This window comes from Argentina silus, assembly GCF_951799395.1.
Source record: "Argentina silus genome assembly, chromosome: X".
Classification (NCBI taxonomy): domain Eukaryota; kingdom Metazoa; phylum Chordata; class Actinopteri; order Argentiniformes; family Argentinidae; genus Argentina; species Argentina silus.
The window spans coordinates 2,571,935-2,592,901 of NC_139653.1; the positions used below are offsets into that span (position 1 = coordinate 2,571,935).

Sequence of the window (20,967 nt, forward strand, 5' to 3'; positions counted from 1 at the left end):
CTCAATGACATCATTCACCATTTGGTTAGCATAATTAAATCATGTGGTTCGGTTATTTAGATATCTCATTCAGATTTAGATTTGGGGGAGTCCAGAAATATCATCAAACTCCTCATTAATGATGGTAATGATATATAATAAGTGTGTGGCTCTGTTTTCATTTCATTTTCCCTCATGGCTTGTTTCATAAATCTTGATTAGTTTGATAGATTAAAGCTTGGTTGGCCGTGGGATTTATATCCCAGTAAAGGGCTGACTAAAATAGCTATCTTTAGAGTGTAGTGTCATACAGATTAATGTATTATATATATTGTAGATTAGGTGGAGTACAGAAATACACTCTCTCCTTAAAATTACACTAAAAATATGAAGTTTGTCAGACATTTCCAGACTGATGAATACACAACATACACCATCTGTTGTGTAATTCCAACTAGTTCCATCCTAAATGGAAAAATAGGTAATGTCTAATTTATAATTTTAGACTGTTCATATCTTTATTTTTATGTCTGTGTTTTTCACTTGAGTGAATACTGAGAAAATCCTTGATTGAGCAACTGTCCATAAAGTGAGAGAAATCCCCAAACTACACCAATTCCCCTCATTTGACAAATATTAACATTTTTCACTTAAAATCACAGCTTTTTCAAGTATTTTAGTGGTGAACTAATTGGCAAACTGACTTGTAACACTCAGCCTGGAACTACACAGCTGAGGCTAAGGTGAGAACCATGGGTTCAGTTATGTGGTGAGACATTACTTACACACTTAAACAAGAAAGCTAGCTGTGGAAATCGGTAATATATCAAATGCAACTAAGCAAATAAGCTGTGTAATTCAATGACACACTTTGACAGAAAATAAATGATACACAGGGAGTTCCAATTTCAGCATACATCACACCCAAATGTTTTTCCCTCCATCGCCTCGTATTGTTTTTCTTTCTTCGTTAAAGCAACTGTTGCTCCACATCTGGGCTCGACCGACAACTCCCTGCTTGGTGAAACCTCAGAGTAGCTGGTTCTAATTTGTCGTTGCTTACACGTCATTACACGTCAACCTCGCCAGGCTCAAAGCGAATGTTGGTAGATGGGGGTGAGGTGGGGTGGGTGTATATGTGTGTGTGTGGGGGGGGGGGGGGGGCACGAATGGGAGGAGGATGACCCAAAGACGTGTAATAAGCACTTGGTGCATTTCTCCATGGATGTGGTTTTCCTCAGTGAGAACAGGCCAGATGTTTATTGACTCATCCCTCTACTCTCTGCTCTGCCCTTTCAAAGCATGTCTTTTGGAGCCTGTTGTTTGAATTATGAAAATATTGGACCAAATTAGACCTTGTTTGTAAGTCAGGAAAAAATTGTTTTAGCAGACTGTTTGATTTGATATAGAGGTTGTAATTTCGATATTTAAAAGCTGCTTCATACTGTGGTAAACTAAACTATTAAAAAATATATGAAAACCTTTACTTCCTCAATAGTCTTTGTGGCAAGAGTATGCTCTCTTTGGGTGGAATCCTAACTCGAAATCTGTGCGCGTAAGTGGAATTATTGAGCAAATTCCCCACTGACATCAATGCTAGATTTTATGCATGCAGATCTCGAGTTAGGATTTGTATTGGTGCATGCATGGTGGTCCAATCCCAGAAATAGAAGTGTGACCTCATGACGCACTCTCTGTATGGTTGTTAATGGAATTAGCCTGATGCTATGGACAGGACAGGGCCTTTCTCTGTATAGTTGTTAATGGAGTTAGCATGCTGCTATGGACAGGTCCTCACAGGACAAGCCCTTCACTGGACACACCTGCAGGTGATCAGTAATAATTAGCCTTAGGGACTGGGAACATCCTCCTGTACTCAAGAGGTTTCCACTAAGCATCACACCAGACAGGGCAGAGGACTGATAGTTCAAGATGAATCATAACAATTGCCTCGCCCATCCATTTAGGGTGATTGCCTCATTTGGAGAAAAAAAAACAACTCAGCTTGAGAGTGATGTCCCCTCTTTCATTATCTTGTAGTTCTGTGATTGGTTGGACAGCTGAAACTTTCTGCTATGGAGCCATAAATGTGTCTGACTGCTAGAGAGGCAATTAGCTTGTTCAAATTGCGGATCATAGAGTTACATGGTTTCCCCATGTAGTGAAATACACACAGCTGGACGTTGACTCATTAACAGTGACTTATAGATTAAATGTTCCACACATTTACTCACATGCCAACAGGTAGATCTGTGGTCAATCTGACACACTCATGTTTACCAAATTAGTCACAGGTTACGCAACATATGTTTTAACAACCCAAAAAGAACACAAGCATTATGTAACCACTTTAAAAATACCCTCTGATGTGGGCATGCAGGAAGTCAACCAAACTAAGCAATGCCTTCACACAAAGACCCCCTTCACACCAAGATTTAATCCCAAGGTTCATAAAATTATCAATTGATAAGTTATTAGGATATGTTCATGTCATCATTGGCTGCTCATTTGGACTATTTATGAATAGAAATACTCTTTTGACTTATTTTCCATATTCATCATGAAGACATCAGTGTACTGTATGGGTAACAGTATATATCAGTGTAGGCCAACTGTACCACACATTGATAGTTAAAGGTCAGATCTCCATACATGTCAAACCCTGCCGAGTAGTGAATATTAACTATTGTAAGACCTGCTCGCAAGGTATTCTGCTACTGTGGATTAAATGAATAAAGCATTGTGCATTTTGAAGGAGCTGCCTCCTGCTACTGGCTGGAGTGCAGGGGTTGGGGTGTGTGTGTGTATGTGTGTGTGTGTGTGTGTGTGTGTATGTGTATGTGTGTGTATGTGTGTGTGTGTGTGTATGTGTGTGTGTGTGTGTGTGTGTGTGTGTGTGTGTGTGTGTGTGTATGTGTGTGTGTGTGTGTGTGTGTATGTGTGTGTGTGTGTGTGTGTGTATGTGTGTGTGTATGTGTGTGTGTGTGTGTGTGTGTGTGTGTGTGTGTGTGTAGGTGTGTATGTGTGTGTGTGTGTGTGTGTGTGTGTGTGTGTGTGTATGTGTGTGTGTGTGTGTGTGTGTGTGTGTGTGTGTGTGTGTGTGTGTGAGAGAGAGAAAGAGAGAGAGAGGAAGAGGGAGAGGGGGGGGGAGGGGGGGAGGGAGAGAAGGTCATCCTTGCCTTTTTTAATACACACCACTACTCATGTTATCAAATAGGAACTGGTACTTCACCATATGGAATAAAGACCAGTGCAGTTAACTGCAGAGTGCAGTTAAAATAAATAAACTGTCTCTCTGACAGGGAGCAGAGCTAATTCTACTCCTCAATTGGGTACAAAGTGATTTGCCACTTCAGTGGGTCTCACACTAATTTTAGAGACAGAGAACGCATTAACCAATGTAGATTCCACTGCATATGTAGGGGGATTGGGCTCACAGCATGATTACTAAGCAGTTGACTAGAAAATTGTCATGTTGCAATGGTAATCAGATGCCCTTGCACTCTGCGTACCAGATTTCATGATTTTTAGTGGCCCTCAAGAGCTTTATGTTTGTAGGCCTCAATACTTGGGAATGAGGTGAATGTTGGGGAATATTGAATAGTGAGGTGAATGTTGGGGAATATTGAATAGTGAGGTGAATGTTTGGGAATACGGCTGGAGTTCATCGCTCAGTTATAATTGTAAAGTGGTAAATTCACTCTGTCATCATTCACAAATGCCAGTTAAAATGCCTTGGGTCACAGCTGTGATGCTGGTAAGGGACAAAACAGATTTAATTTGGTCTAATACTATGATTGAAATAAATGTGTTTCTTTACGCAGTTCACTTTCAAGGTCGATTTTTAGCCCTCAGAATCATAAAGCCAGCTGGCCATGTCAATGTTGTAATTACAAGGGCTTACTGCATTGGGTTCATTACAAGCACTGGATGGAGCAGAGTCACTAAGTCATAAACCTTGGTAGGAGGACCATGGGCATCCTAAGATGTGGCTGACAGTAGAGGGACCATCTCCTGTCTGACTACAATTACAGTTCAAGACGCAAGTCAGGAAATTCTCTATTAGCTTTTTAAAGCTTTCTGTGGTCCCCTGGAAATCCAGCCATAATCGAAACCACCCGTGCGGTTTTGTCAATGTAATTAGACAGCCACTGCTTGAGGTCGACAGTCTTGATTTCTGGTGGCCAGCGAGTCATCTACTGCAAAGCCACAGCTGTAGTTGCTACAGGCAGCCCGACAGCAAACAAATGTTGCAGTTATTAAAACCTACGCACCCTGCAATTTTAGAGATTAATCAATATCCAGCGATAGGATATCATTAGAGAACACAGAAATTGATATATTCATGCATTTCAATCTGTCCCACTCTTCCAATGCACTGGCTGTACTTCTAATCGTGGCCGCTTTCTAATATGGATACTTTATTTAGAATAATGAGCAATCAGGCTATCCTTATTTGGCAAGTAGAATAACTTGTTATTAGCCTACCATACAGTATGACAATAACTGTCCTGAGACAATAATGTTCTAAGACAATTGAGACGCTCTCTGATGTAATAAACAGATCCATCAGTTATTTCCCAGCAGAATTGAAGTAGTAACCATGACTACAGACTTCACCTAAGAGTCTACGCATGGCCCGAGTGGACCGGGTATGTTCGACTGACTAGAATGCCTGGCAGGCATCGTAAAGTGCAAACACAGCGCACGCACGCACGCACGCACTCACGCACGCACGCACGCACGCACGCACACAAACACACACGCACACACACACACTCTCTCTCTCTCTCTCTCTCTCTCTCTCTCTCTCTCTCTCCATTAATTTCAGCATCCAATTCAGATGCCATTCTGTCTGTTCAATCCACTGCAGCTCTTCTGCTGTGCCAAATACTCTCCCTAGTGCCAGCTCTCACATGCACTCCATCCAGGGGACAAGTGTCCTTTTGTCCTCAGGCTAGCAGGGAGCAATGCTACTCTCCCTGCCCTGTTAGAGATACTGCAAATAAGGGACCCAATTTGGAATGAACTGAATGCCATCTTCCATGGTTATTGAAAAGGCTAAGGTTGCATAGGGTTTCTGTAGGTCTCCATTGTCATTCCTACTGTGGACACAGAGGCTACTGTATAGTATGTTGTAGTCAATGGCAGTCACAATTAAATGGTCAAATCACATTGTTTTAAAATAATTGCAATTCTGGTGATACAATCAGTCCTTTCTATTTCAGCACCTTGGTGAAAAACAACTGTTTTAACAGTAATGTCCCCCCCAAACATGCACAGACACGCACAAACACAGACACAGACACGCACACGCACACGCACACGCACACACACACACACACACACACACACACACACACATACACATACACACACACACACACACACACACACACACACACACACACACACACATACACACCAGCCATACAAGGCCTGGCCAAACAAAGTGGCACAAACAGACCCAGTGTGCCTCTGGCTGGATCATTTTAATGGGGTGGTAGACATTATACTTCAAAGACTGAGCTAAACACTGTTATTTGGCTGTGGGTGAAACAATGGCCCAAACTAATCTACGGGGGAGGGATGTTTGTCTTTCCCAACTGACCGGGCCACATCCTCTGTCCACTGGGCAACCAGAGCAATAAGGCATTTAAAAACATTTAAGAGTCAACCAGATTGCCTTGTGGGAAAACTCTCACTCTTTGTGTCAGAGGCCATGATGGTGCCATTGATTGGGGTCCAGAGTGAAAATGGTTAGGGTTGCATCCTGGAAAAACTACAGGAAACGTTTTTATGAACTTGCTACTGGTCTAACAAGCAGGGTGGGGTTGATGTTGGCACCAGACAACATTTATCAATCTGATTATTTTTTTTGTCATCATCTCTTCTTGTCATGCTTTCATCTTCTGCCTATATAACCCTTGACCCAGGAATTCCTGATAACTTGAATGAATGGGCAAGGCAGATTAAAATGCCCATTAACATTGCATTATTATTTTATCATATAAAGCAGTGTAACCTAAAGAGGGCGTACACATATTTATTTGAACAGGGAAGGCACGAAAGAGCTAATTTAGCCACAGTTTACTATTATCTATTTGTCATGCCTTGGTCAGAGATATTAATTGAATAAAAACAGATTCATCCCTAAATACAGATGTGTAATGTATGTAGCGTAAATACACTGCTTGCTTTACAATGTTCCAGAGGAAGTGACTTGCTGAGGAAGTGTCAATATCAGCGATCAAGGTTTACCAACATGTTCGACTCGTATCTGGACGTGCGTCTAAAAATATCCTCCGCGAGTGCTAGATCAAAGGGGGCAGCAACACCGACGTGAATCCCGCCCCGACATTTAGCCTAAATAAACTCATAGGAGGAGCATGCACACGCTACGGTGGAGCAAAAGGCCCATGGTAACCACTTCAGTGTAGTGGTGGGTCGGGTTTCAGCGAGCGCTCTGACTGGTGATCTCGCAGAGATAGTAGACTGTGGGACCCTGCAGGACCGCTTTGAAGACCTCCTCATCAAATGGCAAGGCTGAACCACACGGCAAATGAATAGAGCTCGCTTTCGAATCGGACATGACTAATTGATTGATCCAAATATACAGAATGTGTAATATTATTAGGCGACTTTGCTATAGACTCTGAAGATAGTGAGATAGTTGCGGGGAGGACAGCTGCGACTTGCCCGAGGCAACCCCACTTGTCCAAAAGTTAGGTCGTTGGGATTCCTACCGTAGTCGCGGGGCATCTTTCTCCTGATGAATATTGGAATTTCGTGGTGTATACAAATCTAATAAACACGTATTACTAACATGGAAGAAGATCAGAAGTGGGGAATTGTTGGTAAAGTTAGAGTGGAGAGGACTTGCAGCGAGCACCCTTGCAAAAAGCCTTTTTGGAGGAATTGGAGAGATTTGTCTGGTATAACTGTGTGCATCGCATTATCCTTGTTGTCACTTGGAGTCGGCATTCTGATTTACCTGAGGACCACAGAGCTGCAGTCCAGGATACTGAATCTGGAAAAGCAGAGGGATACGCAGCTCTCCGCATGGATCACTCTTGAGCAGGTGGAACCCGTTATCTTGGGGCGAATAGATCAGATTTTGGAGGAGGTAAGCGCTCTGTGAACACTTCATTCCATGCCGATTAGAGCAAAGGTAACATTTAAATAGCTAGTTATTGGCCTTGTAAGTTTTTTACTCATATGCAATATTGCAATGTCAATCTGAATCACACATGCGCGCTTTATTCGGCACTTTATTCAAAATGTCTATTCAGTCTCACAAGGCAAATATTTATTTCCTTATACATATTATATACATATTTTAGAATATATTTGTGTGTTTCATTACACGTCTAATTTGAAAGGATGTGGAGAGGATGCGTATCCCATATCGATGTCTACTCGCTCATTCCTCAAGTGGCCGAGGCAACTGCTCAGTTCCGATTGGAATTAGACCAGTTGCCCATGTCATAACAAGCACGGGTTAGGTTTGAATGTTCTAAGTTATAGTGTTTAATTGTTTTTTAAGAGATTGATTGAACTGCATTGTAACCTATGACATATGCATTTTATAATAGCCATATGTCATTGACAATTATACAATTCATATGTCATAGGTTACAATCCAGTTTAATCAATCCCACCGCTAAATTATTCGGATTGGCAGTCATGGACGTGGTGTGTCAAATTCAGACCTGTACAATTTGTTTCCCGGTTTTCCCATTGGGCATTGAAACAGAATAACACAATGATGTGGCGCATCTTCTGGGCATCATGGTTTAGATAACAGGACTGACCCTGGGATCACATCTGTTGTTTTGAAACGGGCTTTTCAACGCGCCCTTGTGCTGGCCTTTAATTGACCACTTCCACAGCTAGACTAACAACCTCTTCTCCTGTGATTGAAGTCCCGCAGGGCCTCTGTTTTCCCTTCCCGTTTGCTGTAGCCTAGCTTTGTTTATCATGCCCCCTACACTTTCGCTGGGGACATCATTGAACATGCACTGATTATGCACAGTCGCGCTCACTGCAGGAGCCAGGAGACTCACAGGTTCCAGACACTGTCACGGCAGAAAAGAGGTTGCTGTAGCACATAGGGCCACTTCTCACATGGGACCATTAAGAAACTTAAAAACAGACAGATATATTATTTGAAATTCACGATGAAAAAACGTGAACTATCTGCCCCCTCAGTGCATGAGTAAAGTTACTGTGAAAATGAAAGGTCCCTAAAGTTAGAGTTGGCGTTGTGTAGCCTATACAGTATGTCACAAATATCCCTAGGATCTGATAAGTCTTCTAATCTACAGTATTTTGCATTGAGCATACTTCTTCTCCAATCTTGCCTGGAGCATTGTGGTTCATCTCTTTGTTTAGGTGTGTTTGTATAAATACCCATTATTAATGTGACGCAACAGCAGATGTGGCGGAGATTTAGAGGACTGCCTCTGAGTGTCTCACACAACACTGTGCAGAACCACTTTTTTTTTTCTTTCTTTTTTTATTATTGACTGGAAGTTGGAATACTGTATGGAAAATGTGATTTGTTCAGGCTTAAATAATTTCCCACTATTTTCCAATCACACTTGGATTAGAGGAAGCTTCTCGTAGCTTATTGGATAATGTTTCTGGTTCTTTTTTTTTCTAAAATGTTGTAGTCTATAGACACATTTCTTGCTCAGCATCTGATTAAAAGCACAGTAGTTATGTTTCAATTAAATCTGCAAGCTGACATTTCTTTACAGTTTATACCACTGTGGCATATGTTAAAGAATGACATATATATTTGCCATCAAAATGTAATCTTTCAAAAGTGTGACAACAAGCCTTCAGTAAAATGGAGCAAAATCAAAAGTCTTGGGCGACACTTGTGCTAGCTCAGACCCCTAAATACTCCTCATACCCCTAAACTCCCCCTGAACACACCATTATCTCACCCTAAAAGTGGCCTGTTTAACATGAACAATTAACCACAAAGTGGTCTCCGATGGTTCGGCTGAGGCCTAGTACACATTTCTCAGTGCTGAAGCTTGGTGTTAGTTTCAGTCCAGATTCAGAGGTGTGGAAAAGTAAGAAATACGGTCTCCCCCTGCCCCGGTTTCCTCGCGCTTGTCCCAACTGATTTGTCACCCAACGGTGTGTAAAGTACAGTGTATATATATATATATATATAAAGTATATTGTAGTGTTGAGGTGTTTTGGGCAGCCAGACCATCGCTGAGCACATAGCCGCCAACTCCACTCCACTGTTTGTAATACTGCTGTATTGTAGCTCACAGAAGAATTAACGTGTGTGTGTGTGTGTGTGTGTGTGTGTGTGTGTGTGTTTGTGTGTGTGTGTGTGTGTGTGTGTGTGTGTGTGTGTGTGTGTTAAATGTTCCACGTGCTAGTCAGACAGGCTAATGCAAACAACATACTCTAGGAGAAGTGCCCTAGGTGGCCTCTGTGCTTCGTCACAGTCAGAGCTGCACATACACTAGGGCTAAACTCTCATAGTGCTTCAGCTAAGGGATCAGGTCTGAGAGCACTTTGGAAAACAAGGGGATATTATTAAGGGGATGATATATTTTTTTCCGACTTTCAGCCTTCTAACAGTTCTTGTCTACAAGGCCATTCACAAATGAAATACAGCCTCACAATAATAGGTTGTCTATGGTAGATTTGTATTGATTTAGGCCCCCCTTTTTAAAGCATTGTCGGAAAGCTTCACTCAGTTCCTTCACCCCTGATTATACAGTCCATGCTATCAGGGAGCAGAGTCTGCAGAGTCTCAACGTTTATCAATCAATCACATCTGTACATTCAACACTCTGCTTGTTGATTAGAAAAGGATCAATAACACATTATATGACCTGGTGCTAAAGGGTTTAGGACCATGTGATTGACGATACCCATGTGTTAATGGCTGGGCTGGTAGAAGACTCAGCTTGAGTCACCTCAAATGGGGGATTGGTTTCACGGCAGGACTAAGGAATATTCCCCAAGGTCCCTATAGTCCCTGAGTCCAGTAACAGAGATGTAGCCAGAACAGGACAGGGCAAGGAGGACAGCGTGCCTCACACCAATGCTCCCCAGCCTGGGCAGCAAAGTCAGAGGGTATTAGTATTAATCTGACTTTGGGATAGTAAAACGTTTTGTCATCCTTTTAAAATAGAATGTTAAAACCAGATCAAAAACTCTGGCATCGGGTTACCATTAAAGTGAGGAGGCAGAGAGGCGGAGAATGTACCCCCCCCCCCCCCCCCTTCACTTCTCCTCTCTACCCTCTCTCCCCTCTTTCCCAAAAGGAGTGAGCACCTCAGCTGCTATGTATGCACCATAACTAAGCCCCCCCTCCCTCCACCACCATCCACATACACAATACCTGTTATCACCTTCAAGTGAGCCTGTACAGAGATCTCCCTATCCATTCTTAGCCTAAATAATTCACCTTATTTGGTAGAAAGGCTAAAACCAAATGTTGCCTGCAAACACAATGCAGAAGTGAATGGTACATGTTAGGTTAATAACAATGTTTTGAAGTTCTCTCATTACATATTTCCCTCCTCTCTGCAATCTTTCCTATTCTGTTATCAATTGTGACCCTTGATGTGGTCGTGGCACCTTTTAGTGTCATATTTGACTGCTCAGATCCAGGAGCATCAATGTCTTCCATTATCCAGGTGGAAGAATGCTTGACAAATGGCTGTATGTGGTGTTATTTGTAAAGGGTTTAAACCTGGCATTTTAGAGATCAGGAGCTGGCTCACAGTGGCCTGTCTTTTTTAAAGAGTTATCCAGCTGAAAGAGAGGGGCTTGCCAGTGTCAACCAAATAAATTCCTGGAAACTATTCATGATTAATATAAAGTGGGTTAAGAGAAATATGTCAGAATGCGGTTCGGGAATTGATTTCGCATGAGAGTTTTTAATATTGAATGACGAGAGCGTTTGGCTTTTAATCTCCTCACTATCTCAAGCCAGCCACTTTTTTATGAGCATGTCTGGCAAGTTTGACATGACTGTAACGGCACAGTATCTCACAGGCCTCAGCTGTACTCATGGAAGGGCTATAACATGTATGTTAACTTTTAGTTGTTAGATTATATCAAGATCACTTTTTCACCTCCAATGTGCAATATCTTAGTCAGTGATAGTAGTAGGAACATAGGCGTACCATACTCATGTATGTTATTGAACTGATGCTTAGAATAACAGCTAACATCAGGCCTAGCACATTGAATTCTGTAAACAGTGCATTGACATTCCTCTCATAGTAAGATAGAAATGTCAATAAAATGTAATTGTTAACAACAACAACAACAACAACAACAATAATTCACACCAAGTTTATTTATCTAATGAGGTCAACAGCCAAACTTTGATACCTTGATTAAGATGACTTGATTAATGTTAGAGTCCAATGTCATCATCATCACCGTCGTTTTTTTTCAATAAATGTTAACCTTTGTGGATGTTTTTTTTCCAATGCAGAAACTAGCGTCTCAACTGCCCAAGACACGAGAAGCCAGAGAAGCGCCCCATAGCTGTGTGTGTCCACCAGGTAAAACTCTATCCCTCTCACCCATCACCCCTCACCTCTCACCCCTCACCCCTCCTCTGACTGACTTTAGCACACCTCTGCAGCTGTGCTCAGCTGTAATCGATGCATTTTAGCCACTGCGACTAATCTGTGCTGTTCAAATCCTGCTTTGGTTTCATCTCTTTGGGCTGTGCAGAGTTTGCCCTCCTTAAAACATTTTTATGAGGGTGATACTATTGATTGCAATCATTCATTGTACTGGGGTTGCCATAGCAACAGTTGACAACACCCATGCAATAAGTGGGAGGCGAGAGAGGCGGTTTAAACAAGGTTATCTTAGCTGTTTTATAACATCCAACACATGTAACGGCAAATTTATGATTCAAAGCTGATTGATGTGAGTTACTGACAACTTGTGTGAGCTTTGTTTGTCCTAAGTGTGTGCCTACAGCCATTATTGATAACAAAGCAAATGATACAAACACTAAAAGTGTCACAGCAAGGTTGGAGAGGGTGAGACACTCCAGATCAAAGTAAAGGGGATATAAATGGATGTTGATACAGTAGGCTTTGGCGCTGTCCACAGTACAATGAGGAATTTCATAGCCTCCGTTTTAGGAGGGGCAACAAATGACAAGGATCCAACAGGTTTTACTGGTATAGAACTATCTGCCACACTTGATACTGTACATGCCAAATGTTGCCCTCCTTTTGCACTTGTGCCCTCAGGCCAGCTTCACCATGACGACAGGTGTAAGTTTATTTTGGGCACAGTTGGCTGTCGGCAGTGGTCGGCAGGCATTTTGTGTCACATTGGGTCATGATGCAAGCTGGTGTGACGTGGTGCCATCATCAGGGCATCCCTGGGCAGCCACGGCAGGCCCTTGATAACTAGACACATCCACCACACAATAGACCCTGTAGTTAGAATATAAGGGCCTGGGTAGACCAGCAAGAGGCATCCATACTTACTCTATCGGAAATACTCATCCATCACACTAGACAGTTTGCACTTCTGTAAATACAATTCTGAAACATACAGTAAATGATTTTTTTTGTAGGGGGTGGTGATCTCATCTTAAGCTTTCAGTGGTGGTAAGCAAGCTGAATTGTTAATATGAAACAAAACCCCCTCAGTCTCCAAGCCCACCTATTTCCCTGCTCTAGCCCCCAGGTGTCAATCATTAAGTAATTAGGTAGGCAAGAGTGCGACTCTGTGTGTGTGTGTCTGTGTGTGTGTGTCTTTGTGTGTGTGTCTGTGTGTGTGTGTGTGTGTGTGTGTGTGTGTGTGTCTGTGTCTGTGTGTGTGTGTGTGTGTGTGTGTGTGTGTGTGTGTGTGTGTGTGTGTGTGTGTGTGTGTGTGTGTGTGCGGCCTGAGTGAACCTGTGAGAACCAGGGGAGGTGAGAGCGTACACACATTAGTGCTAATTGGACTTGTCAATAGGATGTCAGGGTTTTAACTGACCGGTAAGTGTCTCAGCAGGTCCTGTAAAAACAAGTTAAGGTGGACGTGCTGTCAGAGCTTCTGAGAGCAGCCGTCTCTTTGCAGGTGTGGGAGCCTTTTAACTCGGGCCTTCCCAGATGGTGTGTGTGTTTTTATTGCAAGGCCAGAATGTTTGTGAGTTCCTGGTCCCATAGCACAGACTTCTGTTAAATGTGCGTCTGAGGGTTAGAGTAAATTTGTTTGTCAAAAAATGTTTTTTAAATGTAAAAACAAACGTTTGAACTATTAAAAGAGATTTTGTTTTGACCCAAATCAAGATACTGTATGTAATTCTTAACTTATGGTTTGCTAAGCTAAACTGTCAGGTAGGGTTAGGGTTAAGTGTCTTTTCAAGATCAATACTAATTGCATTTTGTGTCAACACTGCCATTAAGGACAGTTTAGAAAACCAGCTTGTTTCAATAATTCATAACACAATAAATACAGTGGCCTGTGTAAGTAATGGGACAGTGAAGCATTTTTCTTCTTTTGGCTCCTCAAAGTTTGGATTTGAAATTAAACAATTACTATGAGGATAAAGTAGAGATTCTCAGCTTTTATTTGATGGTATTTGTGTACATAGAAAGAAAGTCCACTGTAGAAGTCTGGCCATTTGCCATTTCTGAGGTGATGTTCCAAAAGGTTGATTTTGGTAGGTTTAGGCTATGTTTCTGATCGATTTTATCTGATATTTCAGCCTCATAATGGCCTCCCTGACTTTCATTGATATCTCTTGACAGACTCCAAAGGCAAATGCAAAGCCTAGAATCAATACTAGACATTGACAGATCTCATATGCCTGCACAAATGATGTGACGGAACACACCGGACAAACCAGAAACCTGTCAAGCCAATTGTCCTATTACTTTTAGGTTGGGGTTAGGGCTGACAAAGAGGGAATGAAAGGTGTTGTAATTTCTGAATCGTGAAACCAATATGTACACAAATACCATCAAATAAAAGCTGAGAATCTATCCTTTAACCTCTTAACTTTTAAGGTGTAGAGCCAAAAGAAGAAAAAATGCTTCACTGTCCCATTACTTACACAGGCCACTGTATCTACTGTCCATTATCACTTGTCCACTCGACATGCACCTCTTTATAGTTAACAACAATGACAGGTGGCCTGGTTCAGTTGAGCATGACGGCGTGCAGACACACTGTTGTCCCTTGGCAGGCCACCCTTGGTGCCGAAACAGTGCATTCTGGGATATGTGTATGTATATATGGCTATACAGCCCTCCCAGCATCCACCTGGCCCCTGCCAATCAGGGCAGCACACAGTGTTCGGATGGCTCCCATTCCGTTGTTTATTTTCAGTGCCAGGCGACCGGAGCAAAGTAAGCCCTCACTTAACTGGGGGTCCTCAAGAACCCCAGTACAGAAACATACATATATTGTTGTTGCTATTGTTTAATAGTACAGAGGTGAGGTCAGATTGAGCATAGATTAGTCTTCTGATGAGGCCTTTTGTCACCTGGAAGAGCTCTTCAATAATGTCCTTGAAAATTCAACAGGATAGTAATTTGACTGCTTGTGACCTTCTTGGTTGCTTCACTTGACTGGCTGTTGAGGCACTGTTGTTCCTTTGGTAGAGGAGAGGAGATGCACTGTGCAGTGTTGAGTGGTGGATGTGTTTTTTTTTAACTGGAGGTCAGTGTGTGTACAGTATTTCACTTGAAGGACACCCGTCAAGCCCAGGTTGTATTCTGGGCTTGACATGTTTGTGAGCAGCCTCTGAAAAATCACCTCTTGGTAGAACATGCTAAAACAGTGCTGGGTAGCTAGCATGTTTTATACATCTCAGTTTTCATTTGTTTATCACAATTGTTATCTCCTACAACTCCTCAATGCAATTATACCACTGATACAGGAGAGGCTGGTGGAGGCAGAAATCAGTAGACGGGCTCATTGTAATGTATGAATTGAGTAGGGAATGGTATCAAAGGAATGGAATAAGGAATGGTATCAAACATGTTTCATACAATTCCTTATTCCATTTCATGCATTACAATGAACTCGTCCTCTGATTTCTATTTCCACCAGCCTCCTCTGCACTGATATGACATGCTGTTTGAAACTAAGTTGCCTGGAATAAACACTCAGACATGTTTGATGGCTGAGTGGTCCACATCAACAGTCTGGCTATGCAGGGATGTGTGTACTGTACATCTGTGAATGTCTAAGCGTCACATGCTCTCATATCTAAACACAGAGATGTGGAAAGCTGGGATGAGTAAGACCCTGTGTCACCTTCCAATTACCTCACAGTCATGGTCACATGTTTGTCAGCCATGTTTCAAGCCACAGCCTCATATATTCTTAGCCTGGATTAGAATATTCCACGAAGCCTCTGGGTTTAAGACTGTTTTGATTGGCACAAAATGCACCAATCAGACATATTCATGTTCATGTCGAGGGGTGAACAACATTTCCAAAATGTTCAGGAAATGTATCAGTTGAACCAATGCACATACACACAAATTTTTTTAATGATTATCATAGTGATATAGCCCTCAGTTGTATGAATAGATATATTTTTGTAAGGCAAATTATTTAGTTGATTTTCTTTAAAGTATGGTATAGTTAATTCAAGTATAGTAATTCTCATGAATGCTCATGACATTGTGTGAGGTGATGTTGTGTAACGATGAGAGCTATGGCAACAGGAAGTTGGTGTCACAGTCAGATAAAGACAGAGAGAGAGGGAGGGATACATTTGTAACTGAAGCATTGTTGGAGTCTGTGTCTTTCAGAATCGAGGATACAGCATGTATACGTTAACCCCCTGATTTATGGGTGTGAAAACGTGTGTGAGGGAGTGTTTGTCGCCACTGTCATTAACAGTGTTTACATCCATATTTATGCTGTTATAAAACTGGAGCATGGAGAGTGCATTAGAGACAATAACAGTATGATATGAACTTGAAATAAGCTAGTCTTATTTGTATAATTATACCATGCGATTGAATCCAGGCGCCCTGAATTCCTTGACTTGAGGTGACTTGAGTTAAATCAACACATTGTTAGTTGGACAAGCTGAGTGGCACTTTCTTGGATGAAAAAGAGAAAAGTGACTTTCAAGTCACGAAAAAGAGAAAACCGAGAGAGACCCCCACCCTCCCCCTCTTGTCAAACACATTTCCGCTTCGCTAAAGAACCCTAACTCCCAGGATTTAGCTGCTTTGTGTAATAGTGACTAACATTAAGCTGGGGGGGGGTCTGTTTGTGTGTGTGTGTGTGTGTGTGTGTGTGTGTGTGTGTGTGTGTGTGTGTGTGTGTGTGTGTGTGTGTGTGTGTGTGTGTGTGTGTGTGAGTGTGTGTGTATGTGGAAATGGGGGCTGCAGTTCTATCTTTGGAATAGCATATCACTGGTTGGACAACTTCCTGGGACAGGCCAACATGGACTATTGCTTTGGAAAAGAGCTGGGGCACGAGCTCACGTCCTCTCCATCTGGGAGGATTAATCCTGGGTAAAAAGGGGGAATGGGGGAATGGCTGATAACAGGAAGGGGGCACGGGGGGGGATAAAGGCCTTTTAAGCCTGCCGCCAGAGAGGGAGGAAGTGGGCTTTGACAGTTTACCTGGCCACGCTCCGAGGGAAATCCATATGCAGAGTTGAGAGCTGTAATCAGCCCCCTGCCACAGGGGCTGGCAGCCTGGCATGGTTGTCATAGCTGAGCCACCCCCTCCACCCACCCCCCTCCACCCACCCCCCTCCACCCACCGCCTCCACCTACCTTTCCACCCACCTCCTGATTCCACCCCCTCCAACCACCCCTCCACCCAAAAGCTGTGAGTCTTTACTTTAACCTCATAGTCATTTTTTTATTTTTTTTATTTCACATTCAAACTTTTGGAGTATAGAGCCAAAAGAAGTCCCATTACTTACGCAGGCCACTGTATTTATTGTGTTATGAATTATTGAAACAAGCTGGTTTTCTCAAGTGTCATTAATGGCAGTGTTGACACAAAATGTAATTGGTATTGCACTTGTCAGTGTGGCTCCAGTGCCAGTATCCCCACTGGGTTGTGGCGCACATTGGGCAACTGGCACATTGGGCACTCAGAGCATGCCCATAGCCTGCCTGCTGACAGACCAATGCACCGACAGTAGTGCCACTTCAAAGAGAAGGATATGTGTGTGTGTGTGTGTGTGTGTGTGTGTGTGTGTGTGTGTGTGTGTGTGTGTGTGTGTGTGTATAAAAGAGAGAGAGAGAGAGAGCGAAAGCAAGGAGAGAGACACTGGGAGAACACACAGCACAGCACCTAAATTAACCCAGTGCAGTAAATCCAGATAATCCATCGCTGCCCTCCCCGCAGATACACATGTAGTCCAAAAGGACCCTATTGCCCTTGTAAACAAAAGGCTTCCTCTAGTCTTTGTGGCGGGGTGGGGGTGAAGAGGTCGCGGGGCCGGTTATTTAAGGAGCCCCCAAGTTCACCTTGACATCTCTGCTGACAGGAAGAGGGGCTGGCGGATCCCCTTTCTTCGCCCGTGATTAGTTTTCAGCGCAGCTGCCAGTGAGTGGCCATACTTGGGAAGGGTTGGGAGGGCTATGTCGCCTGTAGCAGACACAAGCCATGGCTGAGGGAGGGAGGAAAAGGGAAAGGGAAAGAGAGAGAGAGAGAGAGAGAGAGAGAGAGAGAGAGAGAGAGAGAGAGAGAGAGAGAGAGGTGAACCTAACTGAGGTAGTAGGTGAGAGAAAAAGGTGGACACTGGACAGAATAGTCACTAACTGACCATCTGGTTTTCACATAACAGTCCTGACATCCTCCCACTGTTCCAGCTCCAATACAACACTCACATCCTAAGCTTGTTAGCAACTTGTTTGTAGAACTTTCACGGCCAACTCTTAATGCTTCACTCAGGAAGGAACACCTTTATGAGTATTTGCCTCCCCTCCGTATTGAATTTGAGGAAAGGTCGAGCAAATATAGAGAGTATTTAGTCTGCAGTCTACACGGCAAGGAATATCTGAAAAACATTTTTTTGGGGGACTCATGAAAAAATCGGTCAAGGAGACACTTACAGCTGAATTACAGCTTGAGCTATGTACTGTAGCTATGTATCTAGTTTCACATTGGCTGCTGCTGTGCATGTTGCCTGAATAGGTTTGAGGAAATGCATAGTCATTCAGCTCCAGTTGACCACCAATGATCGCCAATTGTTTTTTTTTCTGTGATAAATAAAAGCATGACAGTGAATATGTAGAGGTGGAATGAGATGTAATTGAAGCTGACCTCCACCACTGTGTCCCAGAACAATTACAGCTGCTCCGCTTTCAATGGGGGAAAAGAGAGAACGAAATGGAGTCTGGCTGTCTTGGCCTGGTACAGTTTAATCATGGGTAGAAAAGCCAATACAATGCTATGTATGTCTCTGAATGCCTGACCGCAGAGGGTTTCAGGAGTTGTTTACTTGCATTCATCTCTGTATGGAGGAACATGTGAAGAACTCAAGACTGCACATGCAGACTGCACAACTATACTATGTTGTGTACAACCTTATAGGTTGGCAGTTACAATAAGAAGGGTTGGCAGGGAATTCTGGCTCTGTATACTGTAATGTTAATAGACTTAATTTAATTAACACTATGTGGAAAGAAATGTTGAATGGGTTGACTAGAGCAAGAATGGTGATTAAATGAGAATAAATGAGGCTTTAATAGCATTGTAAACTAATACATCTATTACAAGGCAAATACACTATAAGAAATGTTACATGCTAACCTCATGGAGAGAGAGAGAGAGAGAGAGAGAGAGAGAGAGAGAGAGAGAGAGAGACCACATGGCCTGCATACTCTCAGACCACAACAGCAAGACAAAGACAAAGAGATGTCATCAAATCAAGAGCTGTTGTAACGGTGAACCAATCAGACATCATCTTATTAGTTACAGTCAAATGACACTCAGTATTCAAATGTTCCCAAAGAGTCACCTTCGAAGTGAGACAATTCCCTTGTCTCAATCAGTTTACAATGGCCATTTGGCCCACCAGGGGAAGGGATCACAAGAAGGGGGGCAGATTAGATTTTTCCCCCTTCAGTTGCACATGCATGGCCCTTGAGAAATAAGCAAAGTTGAAGTATTGCCCATAGGTTTTCAAAATGGAGGGTAAAAGATGCTTTTGCTGAGCAAAAAGGTGAACGATAATGAACAAAATTACCCCTCTCACAGCTTCAATTATGTGTCTCCATACTGTAGGCCCACATTTTTCAAACTACTGAGTATTGCATTCTCTAAGGAATAAATGAAATACCAGAGCTATATTTTGAGTGTTCTGGAGAATATTACCGAAATTTGGCCAATGAACATTTCATGCGCTTATGTTTTTGAAGAACTAAACCCCTTAAAACGTTGCAGGAGCAAAGAATTGATCATTTTCTTTGGACTGAAACCAACAAACACAAACATCTAAAACTACAATTTCAAATTCAGATGTGGAGCTTGGAGAGGGTTCAAAAGTTCTCCAGATGGCACTGAAATCAGCAGAAACTCCTACCAGTACAAAGGAACTCCAGGCTAAATGAAGCAGAGACATCATATAGGATGAAAACACTTCAAGATTTGTCCCATTCTCTGTGAAGCAGACAGTTCAGTCACTTATAAGTGCCAATCTAAAATACTATAACCCGGTGTGTTTGTGTGTATCTCAGTAGTACCAGGTCAAATTCCACACATTCCACGATCTCAACCTCACAATAGGTTACAACAGAAAATCTGCCTGATTAAACTGAGAAATTAGATTAGTCAAGGAAGTCATGTTCGATCTTACAATACATAAGCCAGACAGGCCTCTCTTCTGCTCTGACAGGATTGTTAGGTGACAGCATCCAACCCGATCATCTCTGTCCACAGAGAATTTCATAACTTCATACAGCAATTGGACGTTATGCATGAAATTGAATAGATCCTCATAATTACTGAGACCACATAACCACTGTCTTAGAAAGTTAATCATGTCCTAATCGCGTAACGGCCAGACCCTTTAGGTGTAGTAGGCAGCCCCCTGAGCCACTCTGTCGGAAGTCTAAATGAAAATACTTTTTTTCAGTTCAACTAAGATGTTTTTGTACAGTAATGTTACACTCTCTGTGTAATAGGGACTGTCAACATTTATGTGGGTGAATTGACTGTGTCATGATTAAAATGTATTGACTGACCACCTCAGCAGAATGCAGGAGTTACCTTCATAGTAGGTTGCGATCCAGCTTTGACAACAACAATATGCCCTCTTTGTCTCTGTAGAATGACTTACCTAATTTGTGTTATTAAGATACATTTATTCTATAATTGGTGTGTACAGGAAACAAGGGACTAAATTTGATACCAGGTGTCTTGTGAGTGTGTGGCCCCCAGCCTCGAGGGCCCCCACCGTACCGCCAACCTGAGAGCCAGGCTGTTCATTGGCACTGTCTGCCTAGGCCCCCCTTGCTCTCTCCAGACATCCTGTGGGCATCAGAGCAGCCCGCAGCGAGCAGCCCACAGCGAGCACGCTCCTATGTTAACAGAGCTGGGCATGCTGCCAACAACAACACTCTTCATTGAAATTTTAGAGGGAAAAACTGTGTTTCTCCCACTGGCTATGGACGTCTATGATACCATAGGAAACAGTAGTTGGAATTGCAGTAGCTCATTTGCTAAAGGTCATGTATCACCTTTGGAGTTCAGTGGTAATTAGAGACTTGAAAGTCTGGGGTCCAAAATGGCCCCGTACCACCTCCCCCACAGATGAATCGTGTGAATTGACGTTTTCAAGTCGCTGAGAGAACAGCGAAATGAAAGCACTTGCATGCTGATTGTTACTAAGGGCCATTACGAGTGTGGATGAGTATTCCTCTTGGCTAATGGGGCTGAAGCCATCTGCTTCACATCACTCTCTCTGATTGGGCAAGGGAGTGGAACCTTGAATAATATTATGCTCTGCTGGAAAAAGTCACTCTCTAGGACCATTCTCCAAGACCT

General features: G+C 42.7%; 1 protein-coding gene across 1 annotated transcript in view; it reads left to right on the forward strand.

Moving 5' to 3' along the window:
- Nucleotides 1-6,805: 6,805 nt before the first annotated feature.
- The window catches only part of col13a1 (collagen, type XIII, alpha 1), a gene marked incomplete at both ends in the record, with an annotated part of 91,851 nt that continues 77,689 nt past the window's right edge, over nt 6,806-20,967 (forward strand). Inside the window, 2 exons of the mRNA XM_083696115.1 lie at nt 6,806-7,105; nt 11,468-11,537. Coding sequence (XP_083552241.1) covers nt 6,806-7,105; nt 11,468-11,537 — 370 coding nt within the window. The remainder of the gene's footprint in view (nt 7,106-11,467; nt 11,538-20,967) is intronic.